Here is a 15,130-nt window from a genome sequence, read left to right as displayed (position 1 = left end):
TAAGGCCCTTGAAGGATCTGGATTATGAATGCAGGTCTGTAATGTAGTTGTCATCAATGTTCTTTGAATTAGCATTAACTGATTGCTCCTATCATCTCAATGGCCTTACTTAAAAGCTCCTAAGGGAATTTAAACATAACACTTGTTGGAGGGATGGCAAAAAAGCAGCCCTCACTGATGAGATTTAAATTTACAATAGGAACGTGGCTGGAGCCCAACTTTCAGGGGCTTGCTGGAAGAATAAGTGTTGTGAACATTTTAGTCTAAACACCAAACAAATAGTGGGCCTTTCGAATCCCCTGCCTTCTTTTGCTCTTTTTAACCCCTGGACAACAAGGTGCAGACTGCCTTTCCTTCTTCAAACTTGGAATGTTGCAGAGGCAAAAGGGTGAAATCCGATCGGGGTAAGGCATTTGCTTATGGAACTCTTAAATGTCAAGGCAGGCCTGAATGAATGAGGAGCGGCTGCCCTAAAATAGGTTCCCTGCGCTGGTGGCCTGGAGTGGTCATCAGATTTAGCTTAGGGCTTCTCTCGCCAGATCGGACCCTACGTGGTGGTGACTCCCAAAAGATGGAAGCTGGGAAGGTCATACTCCAAGGCTCACTCCCTCAGGCCCAATCTCTACCTCGGGGCGGGGGGTGGGGGTCGGGGGTCCGGGCGTGGCGAGCGGGCAAGGTTTGCTGCGGGGTAGGCCCTGCCAGTTCCTGTGCGGGCAAATGCCCCACGCCCCCACACGCGTCCCCCGGCCCTTCCCAGCTCGGGCAGAGAGACCCTGGCCCCGGGTCAAGCAGGCGGCAGGTCGCCAGCAGCTCGGCAAGTATTAATACAGAGGTGCGGGAGCCTCGGGCGGCCGAGCTCAGGCAGCGCGAGCGCGTCCCCGTCCGTCCCGAGCGGTGGCTCGCGCCCAGCAGCGGCTGCGCGCGCCTGCGGGTCCCCACGGGGGGCGCTGCCTCGGCAACTGCGGCCGCCGAGGCCTGGACTGCAGGAGCCGCGCCCGGCCGCCCTGCGCGGAGCAGCCATGAGCCACCTCCCGGACCGAGAGCGCGCCCCGGACGGTAACGACTCGCGAGGTCTGACCTCCCGCTGTCGGTGGATCAGGGGTCCCGGAGGAGGGTTGTTTCCCCGTAAGGCGGCTGGTGTGGGTGTTAAGTCCACGTCTTCCTGGAGTTTTGCCTCCTTTCCTGCTCTTTTGGGAGTTCTCTTCAGAATTCAGAATGAGACAAGTTCACTTTGCTAAAGCTCGCAGAACCGCGCTTGAATAGCCCTGGGCACTGGGCGGGCTTTTGAGATCAAGCGCAGAACAGGTTTCACCGCTGGGTTGCCGCGGGTATCTCTAGATGCAGAGGGTGCCCCTTCCCTTTAAGAAATGACTGTGCTTCTACTTGGGAAGTGCCCGGCATCACCCCTGCACCACCCCCCACCCCCCACCCCCCACCACCCCGCCTCCACAAACAGGCGTTAAAAGAGGCTACCTCATCTTATAGTGAGTGAGCCCTCGTGTTCTTGCGGGTGGGGGACCCCGACTATTAGTTGTTCAAAGAAGGCATCATGAATTGTGCAGCAGAATTCCCCAAACCGATTTTAGAACTCGGGTATCATTTAGTTCGTCTCGTAAAATGATGGTTATATGATTCTGCCAGAGAAGAGTCTCGGGTTGCTATGAACGGATGATGAAATACTCTGAACTTTTTTCCCATCAGAGTTCACCTATTCACCTTTTCGCTTGTTTGCTAAAGGTTTCAAACTTGATCCCTTAACTGCCTCGGTTTACCCCTGGTTCGGAACCCCTGCCCTGAAAGGTCATCTTTACTGCTATTTGCTAGTTAGTTATTGACCTTTTAGGAAGAACGTTCCTCCAGGAATAACTCATCTTTGCATCAATAACCCTTTTGGACTGTACTGAACACTACTTAATGAAGTTGCTTTTTAAGAGGAAACTCTCTAGGGGCTTGGTGAGGCAGGTGCAACAGTGCAGGGTTCCCTGCAGACGAGTCATGAAGGGCGGGGATTTTCACACAGTAATCGGTAAGACAAGAATCACGGTGCTGCAAGAAACATTTCATTCCTCCCTTTCAGAGTCCTGGGCAAAGTTACCAGCATCGCTACCCTGGATCCTCTTTTGAAAATATTTTTTTAAGTTGCATTGTTACTGTTATTCTTACAAAACAGAAACAGACTCACAGACCTCAGGAAGGAATTTAAGGTTGCCCTGGGGAAGAGTGGGAGGAAGGGGTCAGTGAGGGAGTTTGGGATGGACATATGCACACATACCTAAAATGGCTAACCAACAAGGACCTGTTGTATAGCACAGAAAACTTGGCTCAATGTTATGTGGCAGTCTGGATGGAGGAGAGAATGGGGGAGAAGAGATGCATGTATATGTATGGCAGAGTCCCCTTTCACCTGAAACTTTCAGCTCTACTCCAATACAAAATGAGAAGTTTTGTTGTTGTTGTTGCATTATTACTGTTTTCAATAACAGTAACATAAAAACTGTCACTTGGCTGGAACTTTTTTGTAAAATGATTACTTTCATGTTTCTAAGATCAACACACAGTGCAATCTAAGGAAGATAATTATTTTAAAAACGGATTGATACTTTAGGCTGATTTTTAAAAAAATTTCCTAATAATATAGCAGGTTTCTTTATGTGAGGGATGGACACACAGGATAGTTGTATCTGACTGCCTTAGCCCTGCACGCTTTTGTTTGTTTTGTTTGAAACCTTAATTCCTGTTTTAAAGCCACAAGCTCTTTAGACCTCTGATAGAAACTTCTTAAGTATCTAGTCTTCCTAAATTAAGCATATGTACTTATAACCAGGCATGTCTGTACCTTATGAGGACTTCATTGATTGCTATATATGAGTAGTGAAGTGTAGAGTTTGACCTTAAATCTGAATTTCAGAGGATACCAAAAGGCTTTAGGCTGCTGTCAGTCCAGTTATCCTTGAGCAGGTGACAAGGTGGTAACATGTCCAGTAAAGCCTAATTGTCCCAAATGTTTGCCATGACATCTTAAAAGAGGACAGGATATGTATCTGTCAGACTTTGTAAATTTCAAAGTATGTTTGACAAGACTGTGAAAGTGATCTGTGATGAGTATGTTAAATGACATACCTTGTTAAACAGACCGTCTGGTTGAATATCTGTTACAGACACTATACATTATGGAAGAACGTCATAGGGAATCCTGTTACAGATAAATAATTCTTATTCTGCTCCACATGTTTTGATCCAGTTTACAGTCTGCCCATAGTACATCCCAGAGAAATTTAGGCAATTAATTATAACAGATTTGAAGTTTAATTCCAGTAGAAATTAAGAATTCTTTGGACTCAACTCTATTTTCCCTTCTGGTTCGAATTTATAAGACAAACCTCCTACATAATTTAGGTCTGCAAAGTCATAGTTTCTTTCTTATGCAGCTTTTGATTCTTATTTTGATTCTTCACTTTCAAACTGGAAGAAACTTTTAAGTTTTAATAATAAGGGGCAGAAACCTTTTCCATTGAAAATCTGACTTTTATGGAATGTTGTAAGTCTGGTATATTGGAATAAAATTGAAACCATGATATTCAGGAACAAAATTTCTGTGTAATTTTTTTGCCTCTTGTATATTTCTTTGTTTTCTTTCTCTCTATAAACTTTTCACTTTTTATTTATTCCTTTTGATTATAATTTAAATGAAACCCACTGCAGGTAAAATTTATCACCCAGTATCTGATCCCTCCTTTAAGGTAAGAAGTGCTCATATTTATTGAACACTTACCTGCTAGGCTGAACTACAAGCACTAGCTTCTCTAAGCCTCACTAGCAAGGAGAACTATTATTGTCTGCTTTTATTGTAATTATAACTTTTTAAAAATAAAACTGCGGCTCTGGGCGGGTGACTGTCAGCTGTGAGTGTTCAATCCATTCCCCTAACACCTAACCCCGGGTCTGTGCTGCCTCTCCTGCTGGACCACAATGTTGAATGTCCACAGGTGGAACGCTGGCGAGACCCCTGGAAGGTGGCGCTAAGCTCACTGAAGTGACAGGAGCGTTCTTCCCTTTCCCTTTGGGTGGGAAAGATGGGAGGAAACACCGTGGGTATTCAGAGATCTGGCCGCAGCAGCTCCCTCTCTCCCTCTGGCCGGGATCGGGACCTGTGCTTTGCCCCGGGGGCAGAAGCCCTCTGGTTATTGGGAATGTAGGACAGCTGTACCTTTCTGAGGCAGAGGCAGCGCCCCACAGACACTGTACAGCCCTGCTCTGGAGCAGGTGTGGTCGGGGTCCCGCTCTCTCAGGCTGCCCAAGATGGGTCCACGTTACAAGGTGGTGCCCTTGTAACCAGAATGCTCTGCTCAGCATTCTGCAGCAACCTAAATGGGAGAAGAATTTGGAAAGAATAGATACACATATATGTATACCTGAACCACTTTGCTATATACTTGGAACTAACACAACATTGTTAATCGACTGTACCCCAATATAAAATAAAATTTTTAAAAAGACAGCACCCTGGGAGCAGGCGACCTGCACTAGAGCAAAGCCGATCTCTGTGGGGAGCTGTGGGGGCAGAAGAAGAAGGATGCTCAGCGAAGGCTCTGATGTGTAGTGTCTCTCAACCCATGATGCAAACTCTGTATCTCGGTTTCTTCATCTGTAAAATAGGGATGAGGATATCCACTAGTTGAAATTACTCTGAGCATTTCCACTGACTGAATGTCTGGCAGGTAGCAGGCTCTCCATAAACTTATTATATTCAGAAAATTGAATATAGAGTTTAATGAGGTAATTAGAATCTGTTAGCAAAGTGCAACTTTCCAGAAAGATGGGGTTAGTGTGACATCCGTTCAGCTATACAACACTAACAGACACAGTCTACCTACTGATGCGGGGAGTCTGCCAGATGTGTGATCAGCCACACACAGGGTGTGTGCATGTGTGTATGTGTGTGTGTGTGTGTGTGTGTGTGCACGCACGTGCTTTGGATGCTGTGTCTTTGCAACTGGAGCTTTCATTTTGTGCAAAGAGTGAGGAGAAGTTAATTTATATATTAAAACAGAAAAGTGAGTTAGGAGTCCCAGTGAATCATGGGAGAGTACTTTTCAGAAAGCAGGTTGCTCCTGGAGTTACCCTCACAATTAACTTTGAAAACATTGATTCTTGCTCAGTGATTTTTCTATTGTATTGAATAATTTCATAAATTCTGTTTTGTCTGCATTGAAACACTTTACAGAGTTTTTTGTAATTGGTTATATCTCTGTTTCTTACATAAAGTCCATGAGAGCATGGACCACATCTTTCTATTTACTGAATCCCCAGCACCTAGCTTGGAGGCTTCCCTGGTGGCCCAGATGATAATCTACCTGCAATTCAGGAGACCTGGGTTCAATCCCTGGGTCTGGAAGATCCCCTGGAGAAGGAAATGGCAACCCACTCCAGTATTCTTGGCTGAAGAATCCCATGGACAGAGGAGCCTGGCAGGCTACAAAGAGTCGGACATGACTAAGTGACTAACACTTTCACTTTTCACAGCACCTAGCTAAGTGCCTGACAAACTGTAGGTACATATATTCAACATATATCTGTTGAATAAAGAAATGTGTGAGTGAATAAGAAAGTGATGGGTGGTAACAATGTGTGATTCCTGAAATACATCTGTCCTTATTTTTGCATTTAAGCTTGAATTCATACTCACTTTTTCCTCCTCCAGGTTGTTTATAATTGTGAAAATTTGTAAGTATTTACATGCCAAACAATAGGGAGTTAAAAACATAAAAATATCCCTTTGCTGGATGGCATAAATCAATTATGATAGGCTTTAAAATGCTATGTGATGGCATTCTGTTTTTGGAAAATCATTACCTGTTGCAAAAGGATCTAGGTGGAAAGGCAACAGAGGATTAATAGATGTTGCCTCTGAATAGATGGAGTAATAAATATTCCTTAATTCTTTTTCCTTGTTTATGTTTCCGATTCTTATGTAATGAACTTGCTTTCTTTTATAAGGAAGAAACACGATACAAGGACTGTGTACCATAAAACAATTGGGAAGTTAGGTTTGACATAGATACACAACCATGAGTAAAATAGCTAGCTAGTGGGAAGCTGCCGTGTAGCACAGGGGGCTCTGATCGGTGCTCTGTGATGACCTAGGGGATTGGACGGGGGCAGGGAGGCTCAGCAGAGAGAGGATATATGTGTACGTATAGCTGATACACTTTGTTGTAACAGCAGAAACTAATAAAATATTGTAGAGTAATTATACTCCAACAAAAAAATACCATAGACCACTCACACTGCATCACCTCATTCCCTGACACTGGACACTTAAGTTGTTTTCTCAACTGACTTTCCAAATTTGTCTGCCCAACTCTTTTTGAACATTTAAATCAGTTTCTGCCTTTCAGGGTTACAAAGTAGCATAATTGTTTTAAAGAGATGAGCAGTTGAAAAAGAAACTCAAAGTAGGGGAAAAAAAAGCAATTTAATGCCAATGACAAAAGATACTAATTTCCCAGCTTGTGGTATTGACTACATTGCTTTGCTGCAAATCATAGTTAACTTTTGCTCTCCCCTGTGCCCTTGGCTTTCCTTCCTTTGTTGTGTAAAGATTGTGGCAGTTCATGAATACCTAATTAGTCAGTGCTCCCTAGCTGTTTTGTGTCTGTACTTGAGGTGCTTTCATAGTGGCTGCCGTTAAGTATCCTTTCTTTATTTGCAGAGTTAGTTCCAGGAAAAAGAACTTTATAAAGCAGGGAAGGTGGTCTCGTTCCTTTCTTGGGGGGGTGGGGGGAAGTCACCATTCTTTGGGAATAGAGCTGTGAATAAGTAACTTTTAAGCTTACATATTTTTTTCTTTTTAAAATTGAGATAGTTGGTACATAACATAAGTTTCAGGTGTACAACTTAGTGATACATAATTTTTAAAGGTTATGCTCCATTTATAGTTGTTATAAAAATATTGACTATACTCCCTCTGTTGTACAATGTATGTAAGTCCCCAACATATGAACCTTCAAATTCCAAGCTTTCAAAGGTGCAAACCTGCATTCCATCACTCAGACAGGAGTGAAGCTGCAGCCGGCCCTCCCTCTCCTGTTGCCGACGACCCTTCAGCTCCACCATCTCCCACCTCCTCTCCCTCCTCCGGTCAGCAACTCTTCTTGCCCTTTCACTAGATGCCAGCCCGTGAGCCAGCTGCTATACTGTCCTGCTGTACTCTTCAAAGTATTACACTGTGAGACTAAATATGTTTTCTTTACTTTTTGTGTTTGTTTTTTATGTATTATTTGTGTGAAAAGTAGTATAAACCTATTACAGCACAGTACTATATAGCCATTTGTGTTAGTTGCGGACCTAGTCTAAATTTGTTGGAGTTTTGAACAAATTGGACTTATGAACACACTCTCAGAATAGAACTCATTCATCTGTGGGGGACTTATTGTATAGTTGTGGATTATTTATTTTATATATAGCAGGTTGTATCTCTTAATACCCTCCTCCTATAATGCCCCTCCCCCCTTTCCTCTTTCCACTTGTGACCGCCAATTTGTCCTCTGCATTTGTGAGTCTATTTTTTTGTTATATTCACCAGTTTGTTTTATTTTTTGGATTCCACATGTAAGTTATATTATACAGTATTTGTCTTTCTCTGTCTGACTTATTTCACTCAACATAATGTCCTCAAAGCCCATCCATGTTGTTGTATATGTGCCTATTGCAAAATCTCTTTCTTTTTTATGGCTTAATAGTGTTTCATTGTGTGCATGTGGATTATATGTTATAACATCTTTATCTGTTCATCTGTTGATGGACACTTAGGTTGCCTTCATGTTTTTTTAAGTATAAATTCAGACTACTTTTTAAAATATCCTCACCAACATTTGTTTGTGTTCTTTTTGCTTATAGTCATTCTCACAGGTGTGAGGTGATATCTCATGTGTGTTTTTTTTAATGTTTTATTTGGCTGCAGCATGTGGGATCTTCAATCTTTGTTGTGGCATGAGGGATCTTTAGTTGCTCTGTGTGAACTCTTAGTTACAGCATATAGGATCTAGTTCCCTGACCAAGGATTGAACCTGAGCCCCGCATTGAGAGCACAGAGTCTTAGCTACTTGTCCACCAGGGAGGTCCCTAATGTCCTTTTAATTTTCATTTCTTTGATGACTAATGATATTGAACCGTCTCTTTATATTCTTTGAAAAAGTGACTTTGAAAAAGAATGACTGCCCATTCTTTAGATGGGTTGTTTGTTTTTCTGATGTTGAGTTGTAAGAACTGTTTATGTATTTTGGATAATAACCCCTTATTGGGCATACCACTTGCAAATACTTTATTCCATTCAGTTAGGTGTCTTTTTGTTTTCTTGATGGTTTCCTTTGCTATGCAAAAGCTGTTAAGCTTAATTAGGTCTCATTTGTTTATTTTCCCTTTTATTTCCTTTGCTTTAGGAGATAGAGCCAAAAGATATTGTTACAATTTATGTCAAAGAGTGTTCCTCCTATATTTTCTTCTAGGAGTTTTATGGTTTCTGGTCTTATATTTAGCTCTTTTATTCATTTTGAGTTTATTTTTTGTATACAGTGTTAAGAGAATGTTCCAATTTCATTATTTTACATGTGGTTGTCCAGTTTTACCAAAACTACTTATTGAAGAGACTGTCTTTTCCCCATTGTAAATTCTTTCCTCTTTTGTCGTGGATTAACACACGATGGCGGAGAAGGCAATGGCAACCCACTCCAGTACTCTTGCCTGGAAAATCCCATGGATGGAGGAGCCTGGTAGGCTGTAATCCACGGGGTCGCTAAGAGTTGGACCTGACTGAGCGACTTCCCTTTCACTTTTCACTTTCATGCATTGGAGAAGGAAATGCCAACCCACTCCAGTGTTCTTGCCTGGAGAATCCCAGGGATGGGGGAGCCTGGTGGGCTGCTATCTATGGGGTCGCTCAGAGTTGGACACAACTGAAGTGACTTAGCAGCAGCAGCAGCAACCTAGAGCCAGACATCCTGGAATGTGAAGTCAAGTGGGCCTTAGGAAGCATCACCATGAACAAAGCTAGTGGAGGTGATGGAATTCCAGTTGAGCTATTTCAAATCCTGAAAGATGATGCTGTGAAAGTGCTGCACTCAATATGCCAGCAAATATGGAAAACTCAGCAGTGGCCACAGGACTGGAAATGGTCAGTTTTCATTCCAATCCCAAAGAAAGGCAATGCTAAAGAATGTTCAAACTACTACACAATTGCACTTATCTCACATGCTAGCAAAGTAATGCTCAAAATTCTCCAAGCCAGGCTTCAACAGTTTGTGAACTGAGAACTTCCAGATGTTCATGCTGGATTTAGAAAAGGCAGAGGAACTAGAGATCAAATTGCCAACATCTGCTGGATCATAGAAAAAGCAAGAGAATTCCACAAAAACACCTGCTTCATGGACTAGGCTAAAGCCTTTGACTGTGTGGATTACAGCAAACTGTGGAAAATTTTTAAAGAGATGGGAATACCAGACCATCTGACTTGCCTCCTGAGACATCTCTATGCAGGTTAAGAAGCAACAGTTAAAAACGCACATGGAACAATGGACTGGTTCCAAATTGCAAAAGGAGTACATCAAGACTGTATATTGTCACCCTGCTTATTTAAGTTATATGCACAGTACATCATGAGAAACACTGGGCTGGATGAAGCCCAAGATGGAATCAAGATTGCCGGGAGAAATATCAATAACCTCAGATATGCAGGTGACACCACCCTTATGGCAGAAAGTGAAGAGGAATTAAAGAGCCTCTTGATTAAAGGGAAAGAGGAGAGTGAAAAAGCTGGCTCAAGAAACTAAGGTCATGGCATCCGGTTCTATCACTTCATGGCAAATAGATGGGGAAACAATGGAAACAGTGACAGACTTTTATTTTCTTGGGCTCCAAAACCACTGCAGATAGTGACTGCAGGCATGAAGTTAAAAGACACTTGCTCCTTGGAAGAAAAGCTATGACAAACCTAGACAGCATATTAAAAGCAGAGATGTTACTTTGCTGACAAAGGCCCGTATAGTCAAAGCTGTGGTTTCCCAGTAGTCACATGTGGATGTGAGAGTTGGACCATAAAGAAAGTTGAGCACCAAAGAATTGATGAACTATGGTGTTGGAGAAGACTCTTGAAAGGCCCTTGGACAGTAAGGAGACCTAATCTGTCAATCCTAAAGGAAATCAATCCTGAATATTCGTTGGTTGGACTGATGCTGAAGCTGAATACATTGGCCACCTGATGTGAAGAATTGACTCATTGGAAAAGACCCTGATGCTGGGAAAGACTGAAGGCAGGCAAGGAAGAGGACAACAGAGGATGAGATGGTTGGATGGCATCACTGACTTGATAGACATGAGTTTGAGCAAGCTCTGGGAGTTGGTGAAGGACAGGGAAGCCTGGCGTGCTGCAGTCCATGGGGCCACAATGAGTCAGACATGACAGAGTGAGTGAACTGAACTGAACTGACCCTAACTTTTGCATTTCATAATTTAACCAACCAAATATACATTCCTAGACCTAATAATTTAGTCCTATTTTTAAAATTATGATAGGTCTTTTAATTTATAGATTTACTATCCTGACCTTTTCTATTCAAATAATTTATGTGTTGAAGAACTTGGGCCACTTGGTCTACATAATTCTCTGCAATCTAGATTTTACTGCTTGTGTGCTAATAATTTAACATTTTCTTTGAAGATTGCCTTCTTTGAACACTGGCTTGTGCCTCCCTAGCCCTTCCTCTTTCTCAGTCCTTGTGGCTAAATTACACTTTTTAGTCTGATCCTTAAATTCTAGAGACAACCATGAAATCATTTTATCTATTAGGTTTTTTATTATAGTATTAGGCAATAAAGCATTTAATTAAGTTTCTCCTATTCAGCCCCTCAATTCTTTCATGAACTTCATTAAACATTATAATGAGTTGGCTGAAAATTGATGCTCTCATTTACTAATTATTTTAAATAGTAGTAACTTGGGTGTATTACAGGGCAGTTTTTATAAACTCTTGTACACTGTTGTTTGGATTGTAAAATGGTATAACTGCTATGAAAAGCAGTATGGAGGTTTCTTTAAAAATGAAACATGAAACCACCATATAAGTGCTAGTAAAGAGGAGCCTGGCAGGTTACTGTCCATGGTGTCGCAAGAGTCAGACATGACTTAATGAGTAAACCACAAAACCACAATTCCACTTCTGAGTAAATATCCCAAATAATTGAAAACAGAGTCTTAAAGAGATGCCCTTGTTTACAGGAGGAGTATTCATAATAGCCAAACAGGAGGAAGAAAAGCAAATGTGCATTAATGGATAGATGGATATACTAAATACGGTATATGCAGTCAATGGAATATTATTTAGCCTTAAAAATGATAGGTGTACTGTTATGTTCTCCAGCAGGTATGAACCCCAAGGACATTATGCTAAGTGAGAGAAGCTGGGCACAAACAGCCAGTGTACTGTGTAATTCCACTTACATAAAGCTGGGAGTAGAATGCTCGTTATCAGGAGCAGGGGGAATAGAGGGAGTGGAAAGTGTTCAGTGGGTACAGAGTTTGAGTTTTGCAAGGTAAAAATTATGGAGATCTGTTTCATAACAACGTGAATATACTTAACATCGTGAACTGTATTGTTAAAATGGTTAAGGTGGTAAGTTTTATGCTTTGTATTTTTTTTTTTAATCACAATAAAAATGGAACATCCAATTTAAAAACAAGCAAAAAGACTTTTAAAGATAGAAAAATTCATAAAATAATTTAAGAACTCACTTACCTCCGTGAACAGTTTAACCTTCTTTGTGTCTTTGATGTTGCCATTATGAGCACTGAATGTTGTCACATTCTCAGGAGTTGAGAGGTGTCCATCTGTTTCTTTGTTCCTTCATTGAATGATGTCAGATTGCTTCTCTTGAATTCTTTTCTCTTCTGTCCTGTTGCTGTTTCCCTCCTCATGGCGTTTCCGAGTGTCAGCTTTTTTTCTTTCTGCTAATTCTAGTAGCATTTTAAATCACCACTTGCTGCACTTAACTCCAGTTCATTGTTTTTAACAAGTTTGGCAATCATCTCATCTTGCTTCTTTTAGCTTACGAAACTGTTGAAATTGTCCAGGATACAAGGTAGTTTGCCTGTGAATGAGGTGCGAAGAGGACTATGAGTGAAGTTTATAAATACCTGTTACACTGACATTATTGTATATATTTATTTTGCATTCCTAGTATTCTCAGGTACTTCTGGTGGTTGATGTTGCTAGATAAGAAGCTTCCATATAGAATGTTCCTCTATTTGGAAAAATATTTCTGTGTAAACATATGCATGAATAATTATAGTTCATGCTTATAGTTTGAAGAAACTGATAAAATTGCTCAGTAGATAACATATGTAAACAGAGTTGGCAAGTAAGCCTCAGTTTAAGGGAAGATTGTAGCTTGACTCACTGTTCTGCACTGAGAGTGTGACTGACTTGTTTCCCTTAGGGCAATTCCTGCATGTTCTTACCCACTGTTTACACTGCTCCCATCAGCTGTCCCCCTGGTGCTGAGAACTTTTCTTCTGTGCACTAGTACTGAAATTGAACCTCAGAGTCAGAGTTCTGGGTGAAGTAGACAAGAATTGCTTTACTGCTTTGCCAGACAGAGGGGAGACTCAGAGGGCGCCTGTCCCTGACACCCGTCTCCCAGCCCTGGGGTACTTGGTGAGGAGCTGTAAGGCAGTGGCACAAGGGTGGCGTAGCTGGTAGGATTAAGGTACGCAGAGCCTGCACGCCTTTAATCTAGCCTCGGGTGGTCTTCTCTGGAATGAAAAATGCTTATTTCTTTCATCTGTTGGGAGTTGAGTTCCATAAACCAAACTATCAGGGCTTCCCTGGTAGCTCAGACAGTAAAGTGTCTGCCCGCAATGTGGGAGACCCTGAAGATTCTCTGGAAAAGGAAATGGCAACCCACTCCGGTACTCTTGCCTGGAAAATTCCATGGATGGAGGAGCTTGGTAGGCTACAGTCCATGGGGTCGCCAAGAGTCAACATTGAGTTGACTGAGTGACTTGACTTTCTTTCTTTCTTTCTTCTAGTTCTATAAAGAGCTTAAACATGTCTTGTTATGTGTATACCATGAGGCGAATCAGAACCATAACCCAAGGCTGCACTATTGTTTTTTGGTTATTTCCCCCTTTTCTCTGCATCCCCTCCCTTCGCTGATTAACAACTGTTCAGCTCTGTCCTTTGTAACTTACGGAAGGCCATGGAAACTGGAGTCTGTTCTCTACAAACAAGGCACAGGGGAGACCTAGGAAGGTTTCTGTGCCCAGGAACCCCAGAGGGCCCTGTTTGGTTTCGCTACTAAGAGGTCTGTAGCATAGCTTACTGGAGGCTGGGCAATGTGCTTCACTCTGTTTTACACTGCGCATGATTTTGTAAGAGCTTTCTTCAGGTATGATTTATATATCATAAAATTCACCTGTTTGTGCATTTCAGTTCATTCTTAGTAAATGTACAGCATTGTTGCCCAGGTGGCTCAGTGGTAAAGAATCTGCCTGCCAATGCAGGAGACACAGGTTTGATCCCTGGGTGGGGAAGATCCACTGGAAAAGGAAATGGCCACCTGCTCCAGTATTCTTGCTGGGAAATTCCATGGAGAGAGAAGCCTGGCAGTTATGAAGATTGTGTTGGTGGTGGTTTAGTCTGACTCTTGCAACCCCATGGCCTGTAGCCCACCAGGCTTCTCTGTCCATGGGATTTCCCAGGCAAGAATACTGGAGCGGGTTGCCATTTCCTTCTCCAGGGGATCTTCCCAACCCAGGGATTGATCCTGTGTCTTCTGCATTGCAGATGGTCTTCTGCATTGCAGATAGATTCTTTACTGCTGAGCCACTGGGAATTCCCTGCTATGTAGATATTATGGTTAAAGTAAGTGTTTCAAAGCAAAGCAATAGTTTTGCAAGACAGACTATTTCCTTCAGATAGGACTTCCTGAATTTTTTTGTTTCCCTTTGAGCATGTCCTGCTACACCTAGAAGACAAACTCATGGAATTTTGTCCATAGTACAGAGAAGAATTCCTTTGTGCACCTTTAGTGGTTAGCCATAAGTTCAGTTCTGTCGCTCAGTCATATCCGACTCTTTGTGACCCCATGGACTGCAGCACGCCAGGCTTCCCTGTCCAACACCAACTCCCAGAGCTTGCTCAAACTCTTGTCCATCGAGTCGGTGATGCCACCCCACCATCTCATCCTCTGTCATTCCCTTCTTCTCCTGCCTTCAGTATTTCCAAAAAGCTAGGGTCAAATACGAGAATGTTTAGTGTAAAAAATATCAATGAAAGGGAATTCCCTGGCAGTCCAGTGGTTAAAACTCCACGCTTCCAGTGCAGGGAGTATGGGTTCAATCCTTGATTGGGGAACTTGGATCTCACATGCCGAGTGGTGTGGCAAAAAAATTAAAAAATAAAACCCACTGGGAATTTTAAAAAATGTCAATGAAAAGTCTCCACTTCAGACGTGAAAAGATAATGGAGACAGAAAAAGTAATTGAGGCAAGACAGACCAGGACTGAAAAATTTGTCTCCATTTCTCATTGCCTAAGATCAAAGCCAAGGGGTCATGAGGAGCAGTAGCCCATTTACCTGCTAATTTAATGGAAAGTGAAAGTGAAAGTCACTCAGTCATGTCCAACTCTTTGCGATGCCATGGACTATACAGTCCATGGAATTCTCCAGGCCAGAATAGTGGAGTGGGTAACCTTTCCCTTCTCCAGGGGATCTTCCCAACCCAGGGATCAAACCCAGGTCTCCCACATTGCAGGCAGATCTTTACCAGCTGGGTCACAAGGGAAGTCCAATTTAATGGAAGCACTGAAGATAACAACAGCAATCTTTACCAATTCTCTTGGATGAGGCCACCTTGCAGCTTCTTCAGAGCAAAGAAGTGATGGCTCTCTGAAGACAGAGAGAGAGGCTGAACAGGGGATGGAAGTGACTCAGAGACACCCTCTGGTCCTCAGGGGAAGGTAGGTGGATGGCGTGCCCTTGATTCTGGCAAGGATCTCTCTCTGATGAGGATGAAGGCAGAAACCATGGGACAGATAGACCTGCTTTATTAGGGAGCTGATGAAGAACACAGTATA

The 15,130-nt window shown here is 42.4% G+C and overlaps 1 protein-coding gene across 4 annotated transcripts in view; it reads left to right on the top strand.

Annotated features, from left to right (window-relative positions):
* Positions 1-702: 702 nt before the first annotated feature.
* GADL1 (glutamate decarboxylase like 1) overlaps positions 703-15,130 on the top strand; it is a 179,030-nt gene continuing 164,602 nt past the window's right edge. For 3 of the 4 annotated variants that reach the window (XM_043886404.1, XM_043886403.1, XM_043886405.1), the window contains exon 1: positions 703-814. In XM_043886404.1, coding sequence (XP_043742339.1) covers positions 718-814 — 97 coding nt within the window. In that variant the 5' untranslated portion in view covers positions 703-717. The other variant, XM_043886406.1, reaches the window with a different exon arrangement.

This window comes from Cervus elaphus, chromosome 24 (assembly GCF_910594005.1).
Source record: "Cervus elaphus chromosome 24, mCerEla1.1, whole genome shotgun sequence".
Classification (NCBI taxonomy): Eukaryota; Metazoa; Chordata; class Mammalia; order Artiodactyla; family Cervidae; genus Cervus; species Cervus elaphus.
The sequence above is the reverse complement of the archived record's forward strand: the minus strand, read 5'-3'. Positions and strand labels throughout refer to the sequence as shown.